General features: G+C 40.3%; 1 protein-coding gene and 1 non-coding gene across 48 annotated transcripts in view; one reads left to right on the forward strand and one right to left on the reverse strand.

Annotated features, from left to right (window-relative positions):
* NCOR1 (nuclear receptor corepressor 1) overlaps positions 1 to 18,211 on the forward strand; it is a 189,410-nt gene that overhangs the window by 106,716 nt on the left and 64,483 nt on the right. For 41 of the 47 annotated variants that reach the window (XM_015118697.3, XM_077970423.1, XM_015118702.3 and 38 more), the window contains 3 exons: positions 3,445 to 3,571; positions 10,501 to 11,056; positions 13,814 to 13,943. In XM_015118697.3, coding sequence (XP_014974183.3) covers positions 3,445 to 3,571; positions 10,501 to 11,056; positions 13,814 to 13,943 — 813 coding nt within the window. The remainder of the gene's footprint in view (positions 1 to 3,444; positions 3,572 to 10,500; positions 11,057 to 13,813; positions 13,944 to 18,211) is intronic. The other 6 variants (XM_015118706.3, XM_077970438.1, XM_077970427.1 and 3 more) reach the window with 1 other exon arrangement.
* Positions 13,512 to 13,615, reverse strand: LOC114673264 (U6 spliceosomal RNA). The gene has a single exon (XR_003723991.1). It is a non-coding gene; the product is annotated as a U6 spliceosomal RNA (small nuclear RNA).

Below are 18,211 nucleotides of genomic sequence, written 5' to 3' on the forward strand. Positions count from 1 at the left end.
AGCCATTCAGGAGGCCAAGGCAGGAGAATGGCATGAACCCAGGAGGTGGAGCTTGCAGTGAGCCGAGATTGCACCACTGCACCCCAGCCTGGGCGACAGAGCGAGGCTCCATCTCAAAATAAATAAATAAATAAATAAATAAATAAATAAATAAATAAATAATTTATGAGTTTATATTGTTTTTAATAAGTTAAAATTTTAAAGTTTTCTTAGTTTTAGTTTCTGATATAGTAAGTGTCTATCTGGCTGTCTATGTATATTTCTCTCATAAAGAAAAGTTCTTTGGCCAGGCGCGGTGGCTCACGCCTGTAATCCCAGCACGTTGGGTGGCCGAGGCGGGTGGATCACGAGGTCCAGAGATCAAGACCATCCTGGCCAACATGGTGAAACCCTGTCTCTACTAAAAATACAAAAATTAGCTGGATGTGGTGGTGTGCACCTTTAATCCCAGCTACTCGGGAGGCCGAGGCAGGAGAATCACTTGAATCTGGGAAGCGGAGGTTGCAGTGAGCTGAGATCACACCACTGTACTCCAGCCTTTTTTGAGGCATCTCAAAAAGGAAAAGAAAAAGGAAAAGTTCTTTGCGGCCTTTAATACTTTTTAAGAATGTTGCATCCTTAGACCAAAAAATTTGAGAATTATTAAAGTGTGATAGTAAAGCTAATAAGATTTGAATTTATTAAGAGTATACAAGATACAACATCAACTGATTTAAAAGGGTGTATACAAAGGGGTCTTTAGGTTAATAATAAGAATGTGAGAGTTAAAAATATGCTGTAGCAACCAAAACATGAAAAAGTCTACTGACAAGATAAAGACTTGACTTCACGAGATAACATCCAAAATGTTTTGAGACAAAGTGAAGTAAAGAATGAATCAGATGTGTATTTAAAATATAAATGTTGGCTGGGCGTGGTGACTCACGCCTGTAATCCCAGCACTTTGGGAGGCTGAGGAAGGCAGATCATGAGGTCAGGAGATTGAGTCCATCCTGGCTAACATGGTGAAACTCCGTCTCTACTAAAAGTACAAAAAATTAGCCGGGTGTGGTGGCAGGCACCTGTAGTCCCAGCTACTCGGGAGGCTGAGGCAGGAGAATAGTGTGAACCCAGGAGGCGGAGCTTGCAGTGAGCCCAGATAATGCCACTGCACTCCAGCCTGGGTGACTGTGCGAGACTCCGTCTCAAAAATAAAAGTAAATAAATAAATGTATGTTATATTAGTCATGGTCCTTCTGAGAAACAAAATTAACAGGATGTGTTTATGCATATATATAGAAAGACTGAGATTTAAGGAATTGGCTCACGCTATTGTGGAGGGTTGGCGAGTCCAGTGTCTGATGGGGTAGGCTGGTTGATTAGAGATTCTGGGAAGAGTTGCAGTTGGACCCCAAAGGCAGTTTTCCCGGCAGAATACCTTGTTTTTATTTTTATTTTTATTTTTTTGGGATGGAGTTTTGCTCTGTCGCGCAGGCTGGATTGCAGTGGTGCAATCTCGGCTCACCGCAACCTCCGCTTCCTGGGCTCAAGCGATACTCCTGCCTCAGTGTCCCGAGTAGCTGGGATTACAGACACGCACCACCATGCCCGACTAATTTTTGTATTTTTAGTAGAGACAGGGTTTCACCATGTTGGCCAGGCTGGTCTTGAACTCGTGGCCTCAAGTGATCCGCCCGCCTTGGCCTCCCAATGTGCTGGGCTTACAAGTCTGAGCCACTGGGTCCGACCATGAGCCACTGCGCCTGGCCTGTGTTTCTGTATATTTGACTTTACATTAAGAATTAGTGAATACTATCATATATTGAAGAAAATGCTTGGTGACGTAGTGGATTATTGCATGTGAACAGAGGGATGTTGTAGTAGGGTAAAACGTTGTCTCTTCCCTAGTTACTAGTGAAAGGATCAAACAGAATGGGTTAATATTGGCAAGAGAGGGACATACACTGGGCTCTGGAAAAATCCATATAATAACTTATCTGCTGGGCATGGTAGGTCATGCCTGTAATCTTAGCACTTTGGGAGGCCAAAGTGGGAGGATTGTTTAGGCCAGACGTTCCAGACCAGTCTGGGCAACACAGCAAGACCTCATATTCAAAAACAAACAAATAAATTAAAAGTAGCTATTATCTAATCCTTGAAAATTTACAGAATCTTCTGAAAGCTTTTTAGAAAGTGTAGCTAGTGTGTCTCTGGGATTCTCTTGCATTCCTACTATGAACATAGAAATATTAGCCTTGAGAATTGCAGCTAATTCTGTGACTCTAATATAGAAAATGATTGTTTCTCTTGAGTTAATTAATACTTTAGGTTGGCTCCTAAATATCATCCACATGAAAATGTTGAGTAGACGTGCAGGTAATTTTTAACAAGGTAGTAATGTATTTTCCTATCCTGAGGAGTCTCACTGGGAGAGGCTGACAGCTGAAGTGAGGTGAAATGTAGGCTCTGTAAGGGGCGCAGGATAGAGGACCATCAGGTCTGGGACTTCCAGAAACCTGGGTCTGCAAATGCAGAAGATATTAAGCTTTCTATTTAGTAACATGAAGTTATAAATATAATGTAAATAGTTAATGTCTTACAGTTAAATGCATACATATGTACTCTTATGTATATGCGACCCCAGTAGAAGAATGAGCAATTTTGTATAAACATACTTTGCAGAAGGGAGCATACTATTTTTTTAAAAAAGGAATTAAAAAAAAATTTTTTTTTTTTTTTTTTAGCAAGTCTTACTCTGTCACCCAGCCTGGAGTGCAGTGGCGTGATCACAGCTCACTGCAGCTTCAGCCTTTTGGGCTCAGGTGATCTCCCTGCCTCAGTCTCTTGTGTAACTGGAACTACAGGAGAGCACCAGCACACACAGCTAATTGTTTTTTGTAGGGGCAGGTGTCTGACTTTTGTTGCCCAGGCTAGTCTCAAACTCCTGGGTTCAAGTGATCCTCCCACCTCAGTCTCCGAAAGTGCTGGGGTTATAGACATGAGCTCCTGTGCCTGGCTGAATTTGCACTTTTTTTATAGTAAAATAAATTGAGTGGTATTGGCTGGGCATGGTGGCTAACGCCTGTAATCCCAGCACTTTGGGAGGCTGAGGCGGATGGATCATGAGGTCAAGAGATCAAGACCAGCCTGGCCAAGATGGTGAAAAACCCCGTCTCTGCTAAAAACGTGAAAATTAGCTGGGCCTAGTGGCGGGCACGTGTAATTCCAACTACTCGGGAGGCTGAGGCAGAGAATTGCTTGAACCCAGGAGGTGAAGGTTGCAGTGAACTGAGATCGTGCCACTGCATTCCAGCCTGGGTGACAGCAAGACTGTCTCAAAAAAGAAAAAGAAAAAAAAAAAGAAAAATAAATGGAGTGGTAAAAAGAAATAATGTTCTACATTATTTCAGAAACGAAATTTTCTTTTTAGTTATTTAAATCAAATAATACTCTTTACTCCTTTAGACTTCACGAAAACCTCGTGAAGAGCGAGATGTGTCTCAATGTGAAAGTGTCGCTTCCACTGTTTCTGCTCAGGAGGATGAAGATATTGAAGCCTCCAATGAAGAGGAAAATCCAGAAGACAGCGAAGGTATCTCCAAATTTTAAATTTAGTTGTGACATCTGCTACCCAGAATAAATAATTTTTAGTCATTTGACTGTGTAGGAGTTGCTTCATTGAGGAAACAGTGTGCCAGTGTTTTCATGGTTATTTTCATGATGTGGAGACTTCAAACTTGAACATAATTTTTTTTTTTCATTCAGTCAACTAATATGTAGCACCTAGGATGGTCCAGAAGATCTTGGAAATGGCAGTCCTGCTTCAGACATCAAGTGCCAACATCAATAAAGTACCTGTGTGTCTGTGTTGTTGCCACATTTATTTGTTCAATTAGTATAGTCGGTTATATTTCTCTTTTATTGCCTTGAGTTTGATTTATTATCATATTTTCACAAAGATTTATATGTACTATAGTAATGTTTTTATGTAAAAAGAATTAGTGACCCTAGAAGCACCAGTAGGGAAAAAAACAAAACAAAACATGAAACTTAAGGAAATTTAAGAAATCATGTCTCTTTGTCATTTAAACTAATGACAAGTTCATGAAAAGGTAAATGTTTTCTTGATTTTTTTGGTTAAAAAAAAAGACACCTAATTTATTTCAATATACACTCTGATTAAAGTTTCTGGTTTTTTGTTTTTTTGTTTTTTTTTGTAAATTGACTGCTTCTGATGTGGGGATTTTTATAATGGTTTTAGTAGCTCTTCATATGTATTAAACATGTTCATGTTTTGTATATGCAGATAATTTTTCCATCTTATTTCCCTTTTGTTTTGCTTTTAAATTACCTTTGCTTAAACTTTGTGTAATTAGAGTTGTATATCTTTTCTTTGTAGGGTCTTTATTTTGTATAAGCTTTAAAAGTTCTACCTCCTCCAGGTTTAGTAATATTAGATTTTGGGTTTTTTTTTTCCCTGTAGATTATTCTTGTTATCTTTTAAAGTTAAACTTGTATTGAAATGGGTTTTGGCTTTGAACAACTCCTAACCTTAAACTTGTTTTTGGGAGGGTTTGTGAAGAATGAGGTCTCTTTACAAGAGTAAAGAGAGTATTAGAGAAGGCTCACCCGAGGGTAAGGTAAGAGTGCTGTAAACAGGGAAGGTAGTTGGGTGTGTTAATGGCACTTCCAGAGAGGTTGTCAGAGTTTCTTGGTTTTAATGGGTTTCTGATGGCTAGTATTCTCTGGGGTTATAAATGTTAATAAAGCCTGGAGGTTAATAAACCTTGGGCTGCCATAAGAAAATACCATAGATTGGGTGGCTGCAGCAACAAGTTAATTTTGTCATGGTTCTGGAAGCTGTACGTGCAAGGTCATGGTGCTGGCACAGTTGCTTTCTGATGAGGACTGTCTTCCTGGCTTGCAGATAGCCAACTGCCTCCTTACTTTGTCCTTACGTGGCCTTTCCTTTGGGTGTGCGCACTCCTGGTGTCTCTTCCTCATATGAAGACAACTCCTACTGGATTAGAGCCCACCATTATAACTTCATTTAACCTTAATCATCTCCTTAAAGGCTTTGCCTTCAAATACAGTTACATTGCGGGGTAGGGCTCCAACAGAAGAATTTTGGTGGGGAGGGGCACAATGCAGTCCATAACAAAGCCCAAGTCTGGTATTAATATATCTGTCTGGGCTGGGCACGGTGGCTCAAGCCTGTAATCCCAGCACTTTGGGAGGCTGAGTAGGGCGGAACATGAGGTCAGGAGATCGAGACCATCCTGGCTAACATGGTGAAGCCCTGTCTCTACTAAAACTAGAAAAAGAAGTTAGTCAGGCATGGTGATGGGCACCTGTAGTCCCAGCTACTGGGGAGGCTGAAGCAGGAGAATGGCGTGAACCTGGGAGGCGGAGCTTGCGGTGAGCTGAGATCACGTCACTGCACTCCAGCCTGGGGGACAGAATGAGACTTCGTCTCAAAAAAATATATATGTGTTCATATATGTATCCGTCTGATCAAGTGTAGGATGGCACCATCACATCTGCTCAATCATCTAGAAGAGTTTCCTATTAAGAGGAAATGAATTTCCCAGTAGAATTGTAGACTCTGTCTTCCTGTTGACTTAGCTTCATTTGGAAAGTGTCAAGAAGAGAACATAAATGCAGTTCATGTGACCTATGATCTCATACTTATTCCTAATCTTAATGAGACACCACAGATGCACTGTTCATTGTGTGGCAAGGCTCTTGCCAATTGAAAAACGAAGGCAACTGCTGAAGGGAGGGTTCCTATATCTGTTTTCCTAAAACGCATCTGACTGTGTGAGTATCTTTCACGATTGGAATAATTAAATCAGACCAGAACTTCACCAAAATTTGGATTTGCTCTTGTTCTGTTTTTCTACATCATTCTTTAAGGTTTTCTTTTTGTATTTTTCGGGGAAGAAAGATACTCATGTTTGGCTGCTGCTTGGTGAAACAGTATGCCTTGGAAACTTTCCTAGTGTTTTGTGGCTTGGAAGAAGAAAATTGGAAAAGTGGTTATGTCAAATGATATCATCTGCTGTATAACCACTAACATGTCTTCTACTAGTTTGAAGATAAATGCCTTGTTAGTTTACCCTTGGATTTGGGGCTTTCTACCACCATGTAAACAGAAATGAAGGTTAAGTTGGGCTTTTTGTTAGCTTTTCAGTGCTTTGGTAGAATCTTTCAATAATGGTAATGGCTGCCGTTTTTGTTTGTTTGTTTGTTTGTTTTGGAGATGGAGTCTTGCGCTTGTTGCCCAGGCTAGAGTGCAGTGGTGTGATCTTGGCTCACTGCAACCTCTGCTTCCTGGGTTCAAGCAATTCCCCTGCCTCAGCCTCCCAAGTAGCTGGGATTATAGGCGCCTGCCACCACGCCTGGCTAATTTTTGTACTGTTAGTAGAGATGGGGTTTGGCTATGTTGGCCAGGCCTCGAACTCCTGACCTCAGGTGATCCGCCCACCTTGGTCTTCCAAAGTGCTGGGATTACAGGCATGAGCCACTGGGCCCAGCCGTGGCTGCCATATATTGAAACCTTACTACATGTGAGGTACTGTTCTGAGTTATTTGCTTGTCTGTCTTTTGTTTTATTTTGGAGACTTGAACTCTCATGTGAACTCCAGGCTTATACATTTGATCACCTACAGTATTTTCATTTGGATGCCTAAGAGCCATCTTATCGTTAACAGCCAGAGCAAATTCTTGTGTCTCTACCACCACAAGCTGCTTTTCCCTCTGGTCTTTCGCTATATCAATAAATTAGGTTTTCTTTAGTCTCTTTAGAATTGGATCCTTGTCTCCATTGCTCCTACCCTGCTTCCGAGGAGCCCTCATTGCAAGAGCTTTTTGATTAGTCTCTTGCTTCTTTTTGTTCCATTCTTTTTTTTTTTTTATTTTTAGAGATGAGGTCTCGCTGTGTCACCTAGGCTGGAATGCAGTGGCTTGATCGTGGCTCACTGCAGCCTTGAACTCCCAGGCTCAAGCAATTTTCCTACCTCATCCCCCCAAGTATCTGGGACCATAGGCATGCAGCACCACACTTGACTAGTTTTTTTATTTTGTGTAGAGACAAGGTCCATTCTGTTTTTTCTTCTGCAGCAGCCCGAGTGATTCTTACAAAATGTAAATCAAATCATGTTTCTTCTCTAGTTCAAATTCTGTAATACTTTCCCATCTCAGTAAGAATAAAGACCTAAGGCCTTACTGTGATTTTTGAGGCTCTGCATGAACTGACCTTTGTACCTCTGTGAACTTTCTGCCAGCTACTTTTTTGTTGGTCTCCTCTGCTCCAACCACACTGTTCTCTTTGTTGGTTCCGGGCAAACCAACCCCGACTTCAGGAGCCTTTGTGCTTTCTAATCCCTCTACCTGGGATGCTCTTCCCCACCATGTGCCCAGGGCTCATTCTCTCGTTTCCTTGAGTCCTCTGTTCAGATATCACTTTATTTTATAATACCTCCCACCTCTTTCTCAGTTTTGTCATTTAGTCACTGCACTGATCACCACCTGATATATTACTTTTTTTGATTTTTTGAGACAGGTCTCACTTTGTTACCCAGTGCTGAAGTATAGCGGCATGAACATGGCTCACTGCAAGCCTTGACCTCTTGGGCTCAAGTGATTCTCTTGCCTCAGCCTCCTGATAGCTGGGATTACCAGTGTACACCACCATGCCTAGCTAATTTTTTAATTTTTTTTTTTTGTAGAGATGAGGCCTTACCATGTGGCCCAAGCTGGTCTTGAACTCCTGGTCTCGGGCAGTCCTCCTGCCTTAGCTTCCCAAAGTGCTGGGATTGTAGGTGTGAGCCACCACTCTCAGCTTGTATCACATATTTACTGTTTATTGTCTATTGCATGCTAGAATGTGGGCTCCATGAGAGCATCTGCTTACATTTTTTTAAATTACTATGTCCGCAGTACCTCAGATAGCTCCCTGCACATACATAGTTGACACTTCATCATATTTGAAAGAATGAATTTGTAGAAGTTTTTTTATATTGCTGTATGTTATATACAATTAAAAACTAATTTTTTTCCCAGATGGTTATTTAGGTTTTCACAACCATTCATGTACTTTATAATCCAGCCAGTATTTGAGTCTACTGTGTACCAGGCTAGTACTTAAGTGATAATCAAAATATATGATCTCTGTCTTCATGGAGTTTATAGCCTAGTGGAAGAAATAGCCAGAAATCATTCTAGTAAAGAAATGTAAGATGTAACTGTAACTACTACATGTGGTATCAGAACTATATTAGCAAAATATAACTTTGCTAAGGAAACCATGGAAGGCTTTTTTGGGGGCGGGGGTGGGGGGACAGAGTTTCACTCTTGTTGCCCAGGCTGGAGTGCAATGGCACGATCTCAGCTCACTGCAACCTCCACCTCCTGGATTCAAGCGATTCTCCTACTTCAGCCTCCCAAGTAGCTGGGAGCACAGGCATTCCACACCTGGCTAATTTTGTATTTTTAGTAGAGATGGGGTTTCACTCTGTTGGTCAGGATGGTCTTGAACTCCGTACCTCAGGTGATCCTTCCACCTCGGCCTCCCAAAGTGCTGGGATTACAGGCATGAGCCACTGCGCCCAGCCCATAGAAGGCTTTTTAAGCATGTGATGTTTGAGCTGATCACCAAAGGAAAAGTAGGTAAAAGAGCCTTTCAGTAAAGGTGAATGGTATGTACAAAGTCTCTGTGGTAGAAGATGCGTGAGGCATTGAACAAACTAAATAAAGGCCAGAGTGACTTAATTCAGAGAGCTGTGTGCAAGCTGGAGAGGCCCCACTGGGCAAGGCCTTGCAGGTCATACTAGCAATTTTGGAACTTTATCCTAACAGTAATGGGGGTCTATTGAAAAGTTATGAGAGAGACAGTGAGAGAGTGAGTTATTGTGGTAAAATCTGGCTTTTAAAAAGATAACTCTGTCTTTGTTGTAGAGAATGGTCTGAAGTGGAGTGAAGAAAGTTGGTTTTGGATTAGAGTGCTAGCTGTGAAGTCAAACAGGATTGGATAGATTCAGGAGAAATTTTTAAAGAGAAAATCAGTAGAACCTTGTCAAGGCCGGACATAGGGTAAATGAGATGGTTTAAAAGATGACTTCTTGGTTTCTGGTTTGTTTAATTAGATAGTAAACCCTAGAAAAGAATCTGATTTGCGAGTGGTTATTACAACTCTAGTACAGGACATATTAAATTTGTAATGCGTTTGATATATCTAGGTAAAGATGTCAAAAGCACTGAAAGTCTATTCATAGAACAATACAAATGATATGGGGAAACATCTGTGTTACAACATTAAATGAAAAATCTCTGAAATATTATTCTAGAGTCTTCTGTCCAGTGCAGTAGCCGCTAGACACTTGTGGCTATTGAGCACTTGAAATTTGGCTAGTTTAAATTTAGATATGCAGGCTGGGTGCTGTGGCCTATGCCTGTAATCTCAGTACTTTAGGAGGCCGAGGCAGGCAGATCACCTGACGTCAGGAGTTCAAGACCAGCCTGGGCAACATGGTGAAATCCCATCTCTACTAAAAATACAAAAATTAGCCAGGCATGGTGCCAGGCACCTATAATCCCAGCTACTCAGGAGGCTGAGGCACAAGAATCGCTAGAAACTGGGAGGCGAAGGCTGCAGTGAGCCAAGATAGCACCACTGCAATCCAGCCTGGGTGACAGAGCGAGACTGTGTCTCCAAAAAAAAATATTAGATATGCAGAAAATGTAAAATACACACCAGATTTTGAAGACTTAGTACCAAAAAAAGGAAAAATAATTTTTTTTATGGTTTTTCACTGTTGATCACATGTTAAAATGATGTTTCACGTATACTGGGTTAATTAAATTCTACAAAATCAGCTGGGCATGGTGGCACACACCTGTAAATCCAGCTACTTGGGAGACTGAGGCAGGAGAATTGCTTGAACCTGGGAGGCGGAGGTTACAGTGAGCCGAGATCGCACCATTGCACTCCAGCCTGGGTAACAAGAGCGAAACCCCATCTCCAAAAAATAAAAAAAAATTAAAAAAATTGTTTCAATTATTGACCCATTTCTTCTTACTTTTTAAATGTGGCCATCAGAGAAAGTAAAATTACAGATGTTATTACATTATATGCCTATTAGATGGAGCTGTTCTAGAGTGTCAGTTCAGCTGGGTAAAAGGAAATTCACAGGAAGAGCTTCTAGAAATACACCAGAATGTCATCATTTATAGGAATTTTTTTTGTTTAGTTTTATTGTTCGTTCTTTGTTTTTCAGTTTCATATAAATTATTTTCAGACATTAAAATCCTTTATGCTCTTAGTTTCAGAAGGTCAAGACAATTTGATCTTTCACTTTTATACCCTGTAGGAAACTTTAGCCTTCTCGATGGCTGTAAGTACTTCAATGAGGTCATCAAAGGAGTAGAATTCATCCTAAACAACTACTTTCAAGCATGGTTTCTATCACCACCTGAAACATGTTCATTATCAGATTTTTATGCTGTATCATTATCTTTAAGGTGCAGAAAATAGTTCTGATACAGAAAGTGCTCCTTCTCCTTCACCAGTTGAAGCTGTCAAGCCCAGCGAGGACAGTCCTGAAAATGCTACTTCTCGAGGAAACACAGAACCTGCGGTTGAGCTTGAGCCCACCACGGAAACTGCGCCCAGTACATCTCCCTCCTCAGCAGTTCCAAGTACAAAACCAGCTGAAGATGAAAGCGTGGAGACCCAGGTGAATGACAGCATCAGTGCTGAGACAGCAGAGCAGATGGATGTAGATCAGCAGGAGCACAGTGCCGAAGGGGGTTCTGTTCATGATCCCCCACCCGCTACCAAAGTCGACTCTGTGGATGTTGAAGTGAGGGTGCCAGAAAACCATGCATCTAAAGTTGAAGGTGATAATACCAAAGAAAGAGACTTGGATAGAGCCAGTGAGAAGGTGGAACCCAGAGATGAAGATTTGGTGGTAGCTCAGCAAATAAATGCCCAAAGGCCCGAGCCCCAGTCGGACAATGATTCCAGTGCCACGTGCAGCGCTGATGAGGATGTGGATGGAGAGCCAGAGAGGCAGAGGTGAGGCTCGTTCCATAAGTCCTCCCCTGTGCTTACTCTGCTGGTTGGTGACTGAATCACAGGGTGGTGCTGGCTGCAGACATGGCTCCTATATAAATATTGGCACCTTATAGGTAGTCTGTACGATTTTAATGTTGGGCTGATATTATTCTGTTTAAATAACCACAAACAATTGTATGATCATTTTAATGAAACAGATTATACATTTCTTCTACGTCTGTCTTGTTACGTGTGTTCTGTATGATAGCATAACAGGGAATTTCAACTAATAAAGTTGTGAATAAACCACAGATAACTGTTGTGCCCGAGGAGGGCAGCAGTGGGATGTGGTAGATGAAGGTGGAGGCTAGAGGCATTGAGGAGCTCCCACTGCACTAAGGCAGTGCAGCCTCAAAACAAGGCCTACCAGCCCCTACTTACTAGATAGAAGAAAATGCTATGGAAAGAGAGAGATGTTTGGTGTTCTGAAAATTTTTAGAAAGCATAATTTAAATGCAAATTAATGATAATTATGATGACCACTTTTTTGTATCCATTAACATTTTAGATTGTTCATATTTGTAATTTAAAATATCAGGTATAATGCGATTAATTTGCAATTTTTTTTTGGTTTTTGTTTTTGTTTTTTTGAGACGGAGTCTTGCTCTTCCCCAGGCTGGAGTGCAATGGCACAATCTTGGCTCACTGCAACCTCCATCTCTTGAGTTCACGTGATTCTATTGCCTCAGCCTCCTAAGTAGCTGGGACTACAGGCACATGCCACCATGCTTGGCTAATTTTTGTATTTTTAGTAGAGATGGGGTTTTGCCATGTTGGCCAGGCTGGTCTCAAAACTCCTGACCTCAGGTGATCCACCCACCTCAGCCTCCCAAAGTGCTGGAATTACAGGCATGAGCCACTGCGCCCTGCAGTTTACAAGTATTTTTAGTCATTAAAGGTTAATTAATTATACAAAAAATGCATCATATCTTTATGGTTTTTGTAAAAATTACAGTAAAAGATATATATTTTACAGGTATAGTTACTACTTTATTTCGTATATTTTATTTCCTGGTGTTTCCTTTTCCTTAAAAGAAATTGAATCACTTACAATTTTAGTAGAATGTTAAATTGGTGCAAATTCTAGAAGTGAATCAGACTGAAACATCACTTAATCCGAGCCCAATTAAACCCCTCTCCTTTTTTTCTTTTTAATAAGAAAAAAGAGACAAGCTACTCAACAGAGAGCTAAATTCTCTTCCAAGTTTAGCTTTCAAAGTGTGTCTTGGTGTTACTATTTTCAGTTCATATCCAATATATTTTTATGTACTCCATAATGAGATTTGATACTAGAAAAATAATAGCACTATAGTGCTGATTCTTCAAAAGAGTGTTTTATATAGTAGATGCTAGAATTTTCATCAACATGAGTTGAAATAAAATAGGTGTTCTGCTTAACTATTGGTTTACCAGAAAATTTGACTATCACTCTTTTTCCTTCGCCTCACAGTAATCTAGATTTTATTTTAATGGTGTCAGTCTTTAACTGCAGTAAACATAAATGGATTCAAGCTGTGTAGTCCCTTTTTAAGCATTTTTTATGAAACATCTCATCTAAAATAAAGATTATCTGTGTTTTGCACTGTTGTTTTTGGTAACTATACGTGAAGGAAAGATTAGGATGGCAGTAATTTTAAATGGTAAACATCCTAAGAGATGAACATGATAGTAGTTTTGAAATTCAGAAATTCCTTGGAAAAATATGATGGTTTCTGAATGACACCTTGAAGTCTACACTGCTCCCCTATGACCGAAATAACACTTTCAATTTTCTATAGCTTTAATATCATCTTTCTTCTTTATGTAGTATGTGAATTGTTTTTTAAAATAGATTCTAATTTTCTTACCAATTTATACATTTTTAAATGTTCACCTTCCCCCAGTGACCATGACAACATTGGGAAATATGACCAAGCTCATAAAGCATGACACTAGTACAAAATTTCCTGAAGTTTATATATTGGGCGTCCTAAACTTGAGTGTAGGTATTGGCAGCATCAGCTGGTGGAGTGTGAGATGGCAGGGACTATGGTGAGCAGAGGAGTGTGTGCTCATGTGAGCAGGGCAGCGGCTGCTAGATGCATGGCAGGTCGCTGCTGTGGGGGAGTGCTGATTTCGTGTTGTTGGTTCTTTCCATTTTTCATGAGAAGCCAGAAGTCTGGAATTTTGGATGAAATTTTCAGTTTAAAAATCACAGCAGCTTATTCAAATATTAAAAAAAAAAATACTCTGATCCCAATAAAACATCCTCTAACAGGTAACTAGTTTTTAACCCATGTTAGGACATTTGTGGTAAATTAGGACTGAACAGTTTTAAATGGACTTTGTTCAGATTGTTTTGTTCAGATTGGTCTTATAGACGATTGACATAAATTTCAACCTGTAAGTCAGTATTAGGTTTCTTTTTTCTTTTCTTTCTAATATAAAATGCTTTGCAAATTTGCATGTTTTTCTTGCGCAGGGGCCATGGTAATCTTTGTATCATTTTAATTTTAGTATGTGTACTGCTGAAGTGAGTACAATATTCAGTTTCTTTATCTGGAAAATCAGCTTTATAGGTTCCTTTTTCCTTAACTGTCCAAATATCTTATACGGGTATATGTGTGTCCAGTTGTGCATGTGTATGTACATATTAACTTAGAGGAAATTATAGTGATCATATATGTTTGGGTCTCAAAAATGTATTCATTTATCTTTTTTTTCAAATTGCAATTGCAGGATGTTTCCTATGGACTCAAAGCCTTCACTGTTAAACCCCACTGGATCTATACTAGTCTCATCCCCATTAAAACCAAATCCACTGGATCTACCACAGCTTCAGCATCGAGCTGCTGTTATCCCACCAATGGTAAGTTTTCATTGAGGAAGAAAACTAAAATAGAAAAACTGAGACCTTGATAGACAAATTTCTTCTCTTCTTTAATTGGTTCTAGATTTTAAAAAATTGTGGTACAAAATGTAACATGAAATTAATAATCGTAACCAATTCTAAGTATACAGTTCACTAGTCTTCTGTGTGTTAAGCATATTGACATTGTTTAGAAAATGATCCCCAGGACCTTTTTGTCTTTCAAATACGATATTAATTAAACAACTCCTCTCTTCCTCCTCCCGCTAGCCACTGGTAACCACTCTTCTGCTTTCTGGTTCTATGAATTTAACACACAGTTTAGATACCAATGAACTGTTTTTTCCCACAATACTTACTATAACAAATGTATGGGGTTTTTTTTCCTCACACCAATGAATTCTCCACCTTTTTGGTCACCAACTAGGTTCCTACAGTTCAGTTCAATTCGGACACTAACTACCTGGTGTAATCGTCTAATACCACAAATGTAAGGGCTCAGTATCACAAGGCTACCCCCATTTCTGATGCCAGCTCTATAGGTATTGGGTCCCCAGGTTACTCACACTTCTGACTAGGCTGCAAATTGGGGATTCCTCTGACTCTCCCCGTCAGGTTCCATAATTTGCTCGAATGCCTCAGAGATCTTAGGAAAGTGCTTTACTTATAATTACTGGTTCATTATAAATGATATAACTCAGAAACAGCTAAATGGAAGAGATGGATCGGGCAAGGTGTGCAGAAGGGGTGTGGAGCTTCTGTGCCCTCTCTAGGTCTGCCTGCCTCCCAGCATCTCCACGTGTTCACCAACCTGGACACTCTTTAAACCCCATCGTTTGGAGTTTTTAAGAAGGCCTCATCACATAGGCATGAATGATTACATCATTGGCCCGGTGATGGATACATGAACCTTTAGCCCCTCTCCTCTCCCTGGAGGGTTGGTGGTGGGGTGAGCTGGATGGAACTGAAAGTTCCAAAATATTGAGAGACATCTTACTCCAATCCCCAAAGAAGTTCCAGCCCCTTGCCTTGTGGTTTTTTGGACTGCCAGCCCTTATCCTGTGGCAATCTAGAGTCCCCTAGCCTGGAGTCAGTCATCTTGTTAGCATATAAAAGACACTCTACTGCTCTGGAAATTCTAAGGATTTGAAACAAAAAAAGTCTTTGGGAGAAGGACCAAATATTTAATTTTTATTGTATCACACTATGTCATATAAATGAAATCATACAGTATTTGTCATTTTGTGATAGGCTTATTTCAGTCAGCATAATGTCCTCCAGGTATATTTAGCACGTGCCAGAATTTCTTTCTTTTGAAAGGCTGAATAATACTCCATTGTATCTGTATACCACATTTTATTCATTCATCCATTCATAGATATTTGGATTGCTTCCACCTCTGGGCTAATGTGACTAGTACCTGTATGGTCAGTCCTTGATTTTAGTACCTTGGTTTTTCATATATCCTCCTGTACTTGGCGTGGACATATGGGTGAGAAGGGTAAGAAGATGCTGAGTCTAATTTTGAGTAAACTCTTTGAGATAACCAAAGGTTATATCCTTAGTACATTGCTTTTTCAAATGACTTGTAATGATTGATTGCAATGGTCATTTCCAGTTAAGAAAAAAAAGAAATATAATGCTGTAGTCATAAATATTAGTAAGTCCTGTTTTTGTTTGTAACCACAGCAATGAGCCATAAAACAGTAGTAGCATTAAGCATGTAATTAGGTTTTGAATATTTAGAATGAATTGTAGAGATTATGGCTAGCTCCAGTATATAATTTCAAGTCTAGTTTATATTTTACCTTAATAATCTACAGATTTCAAGTATATTTTATTTACATTTTACCTTAATAATCTGTAAAATTTGACTCATTTTTGATACTGAATTCCCATGTTGGGTATTGTTCTTTTCTTTAGTTATTTTCTCTTTATTCAAATATTTAAAGCTCTTACTTTATTAAAAAATGTGTTTTCTATCTTAAATAATAATTGGTAAAAGTTGTTAATTGTGTACTTATCACAAAAAGATCATTAAACATTTGTTCATTCACTGATTCATTCAAACGGACGAATGATTGAGTGATTAGTTTAAGACAATGTTCTTAATACTGGGGAGAATATATATTATAGTCTCTGATTTCAAAAAACTTAGGGACTGGTCTGCATAATAAGGCAAAGAGGCTGGGCGTGGTGGCTTACGCCTGTAATCCCAACCTATTGGGAGGCTGAGGTGGGCGGGTCACTTGACCGCAGGAGTTCCGAGACCAGCTTGGACAACATGGCGAAACCCTGTCTCTCCCCCCCAAAAAAAAAAAAAAAATTAGTTCGGCATGGTGCCATGTGCCTGTGGTTGGGAGGCTGAGGTGGGAGGATTGCTTGAACTTGAGAGTTTGAGGTTGTGGTGAAGTGAGATGGCACCACTGCACTCTAGCCTGGGTGAAAAAGCGAGACACTGTCTCAAAAAAAAAGCATTAAAAAAAATTATCGTAAAAGTTAAAATGGGCCGGGATCGGTGGCTCACGCCTGTAATCCCAGAGCTTTGGGAGGCCGAGGCGGGCGGATCACGAGGTCAGGAGATTGAGACCATCCTAGCTAACACAGTGAAACCCCGTCTCTACTAAAAAATACAAAAAAATTAGCCGGGCGTGGTGGCGAGCGCCTGTAGTCCCAGCTACTCGTTAGGCTGAGGCAGGAGAATGGCCTGAACCCGGGAGGTGGAGCTTGCAGTGAGCCGAGATCGCGCTACTGCACTCCAGCATGGGCGACAGAGCGAGACTCCGTCTCAAAAAAAAAAAAAAGTTAAAATGAATTAAAATGCGATGCTCTATTCGGTTAAAAAATACTATGGATGTTTTGGAGAAGAGGGAGTGTCTTAATTAGAAGCTTAAAGAAGATTCTGCATAAGAAATAATATTTTCACTGGATCAAAACAGCTCATTTGGCTTTATAGCAAAAGGAGGAAAAGCTATGTTTACGTGTAAGACAATGCACAAAGGCAAGAAAGTTATGGCTTTTAGGATCAGTGAATAATACTACTTCTGCGAGGGGAAAAACTATGGAAGTCTTAAGTTACCAGATTCTAAAAAAGTCAGATCTCTAGGGCTTCCTAGGGATATTTGTTATTCATTAGGTATTTAATCGTGTACTGTGTTCTGGGCTATTTTTTTAAGTATTGGACAAAACAGCTTGGTTGTTTCCTTCATAAAGTCAGAGAGACAGAAAAATAAAACAGTTTCAAACTGTGGCAAATGCTGTGTACTGTGAAAGCAATGAACAGGTCTCAATGAGAGGGAAAATGGGGAGGGAATCGCCATGTTTTATTGGATGGTTCTGGATGGCCTATCTTAAAGAACAGTCCATTTCTATCCTAAGGGAATAGCTATGTAAATGAATTGGTTGTGGGAGAGGAGAAGATTGTTTAGTCAGGGATGGCTGCCAAGTTTCTGGCTGAAGCACCTGAGGTTCCGTGTCTAAAATGGAGAGCAACTGAAGAAGAAGAATGGAGTTTCAAAAATGGGAAGTTCCCTTTTTAACATAAGTTCTGAGCTTCCTTGAGATATCCCAAGTGGAGTTGTTAGGTAGGTCATTTTATATGAGTGGGGAACTTGGAGAAAGTGTCTTGAGGAAATAGAAAATTTGTGAATCATTAACAAATGGATGACATTTAAATCACATAAATGGATGTGATCCGCCAGGCACGGTGGCTCATACCTGTAATTCCAGCACTTTGGGAGGCTGAGGCGAGAGATCACTTGAGGCCAGGAGTTCGAGACCAGCCTGGCCAACATGGCGAAACCCCTTTGCTACCGAAAAAATAGAAAAATTAGCCGGGTATGGTGGTGTGCACCTGTAATCCCAGCTACTCGGGAGGCTGAGGCAGGAGAATTGCTTGAACCCGGGAGGTGGAGGTTGCAGTGAGCCAGGATCACACCATTGCACTCCAGCCTGGCCAACGGAGCCAGACTGTGTCTCAAAAAAAAAAAGAAAGAAAAGAAAAAAAATATATAAATGGATCTGATCCCTGGTAAGAGAGAGATGAGGGATGGGACCTAGGGCCACAAGGGACTTGGCTGCCATAAATTAGAATCAGACAGATGTGTTGTGATTTCTGATTTTTTGTTTCTCTTACTACAGATTGTGTGATTTACATTGTGATCAGTTCTGAAAGAAAACCAGGTCTCGCTGTGTTGCCCAGGCTGGAGTGCAATGGTGCGATCTCAGCCCACTGCAACCTCTGCCTCCCCAGGCTCAAGTGATTCTCA

This window comes from Macaca mulatta, chromosome 16 (genome assembly GCF_049350105.2).
Source record: "Macaca mulatta isolate MMU2019108-1 chromosome 16, T2T-MMU8v2.0, whole genome shotgun sequence".
Taxonomy (NCBI): Eukaryota; Metazoa; Chordata; class Mammalia; order Primates; family Cercopithecidae; genus Macaca; species Macaca mulatta.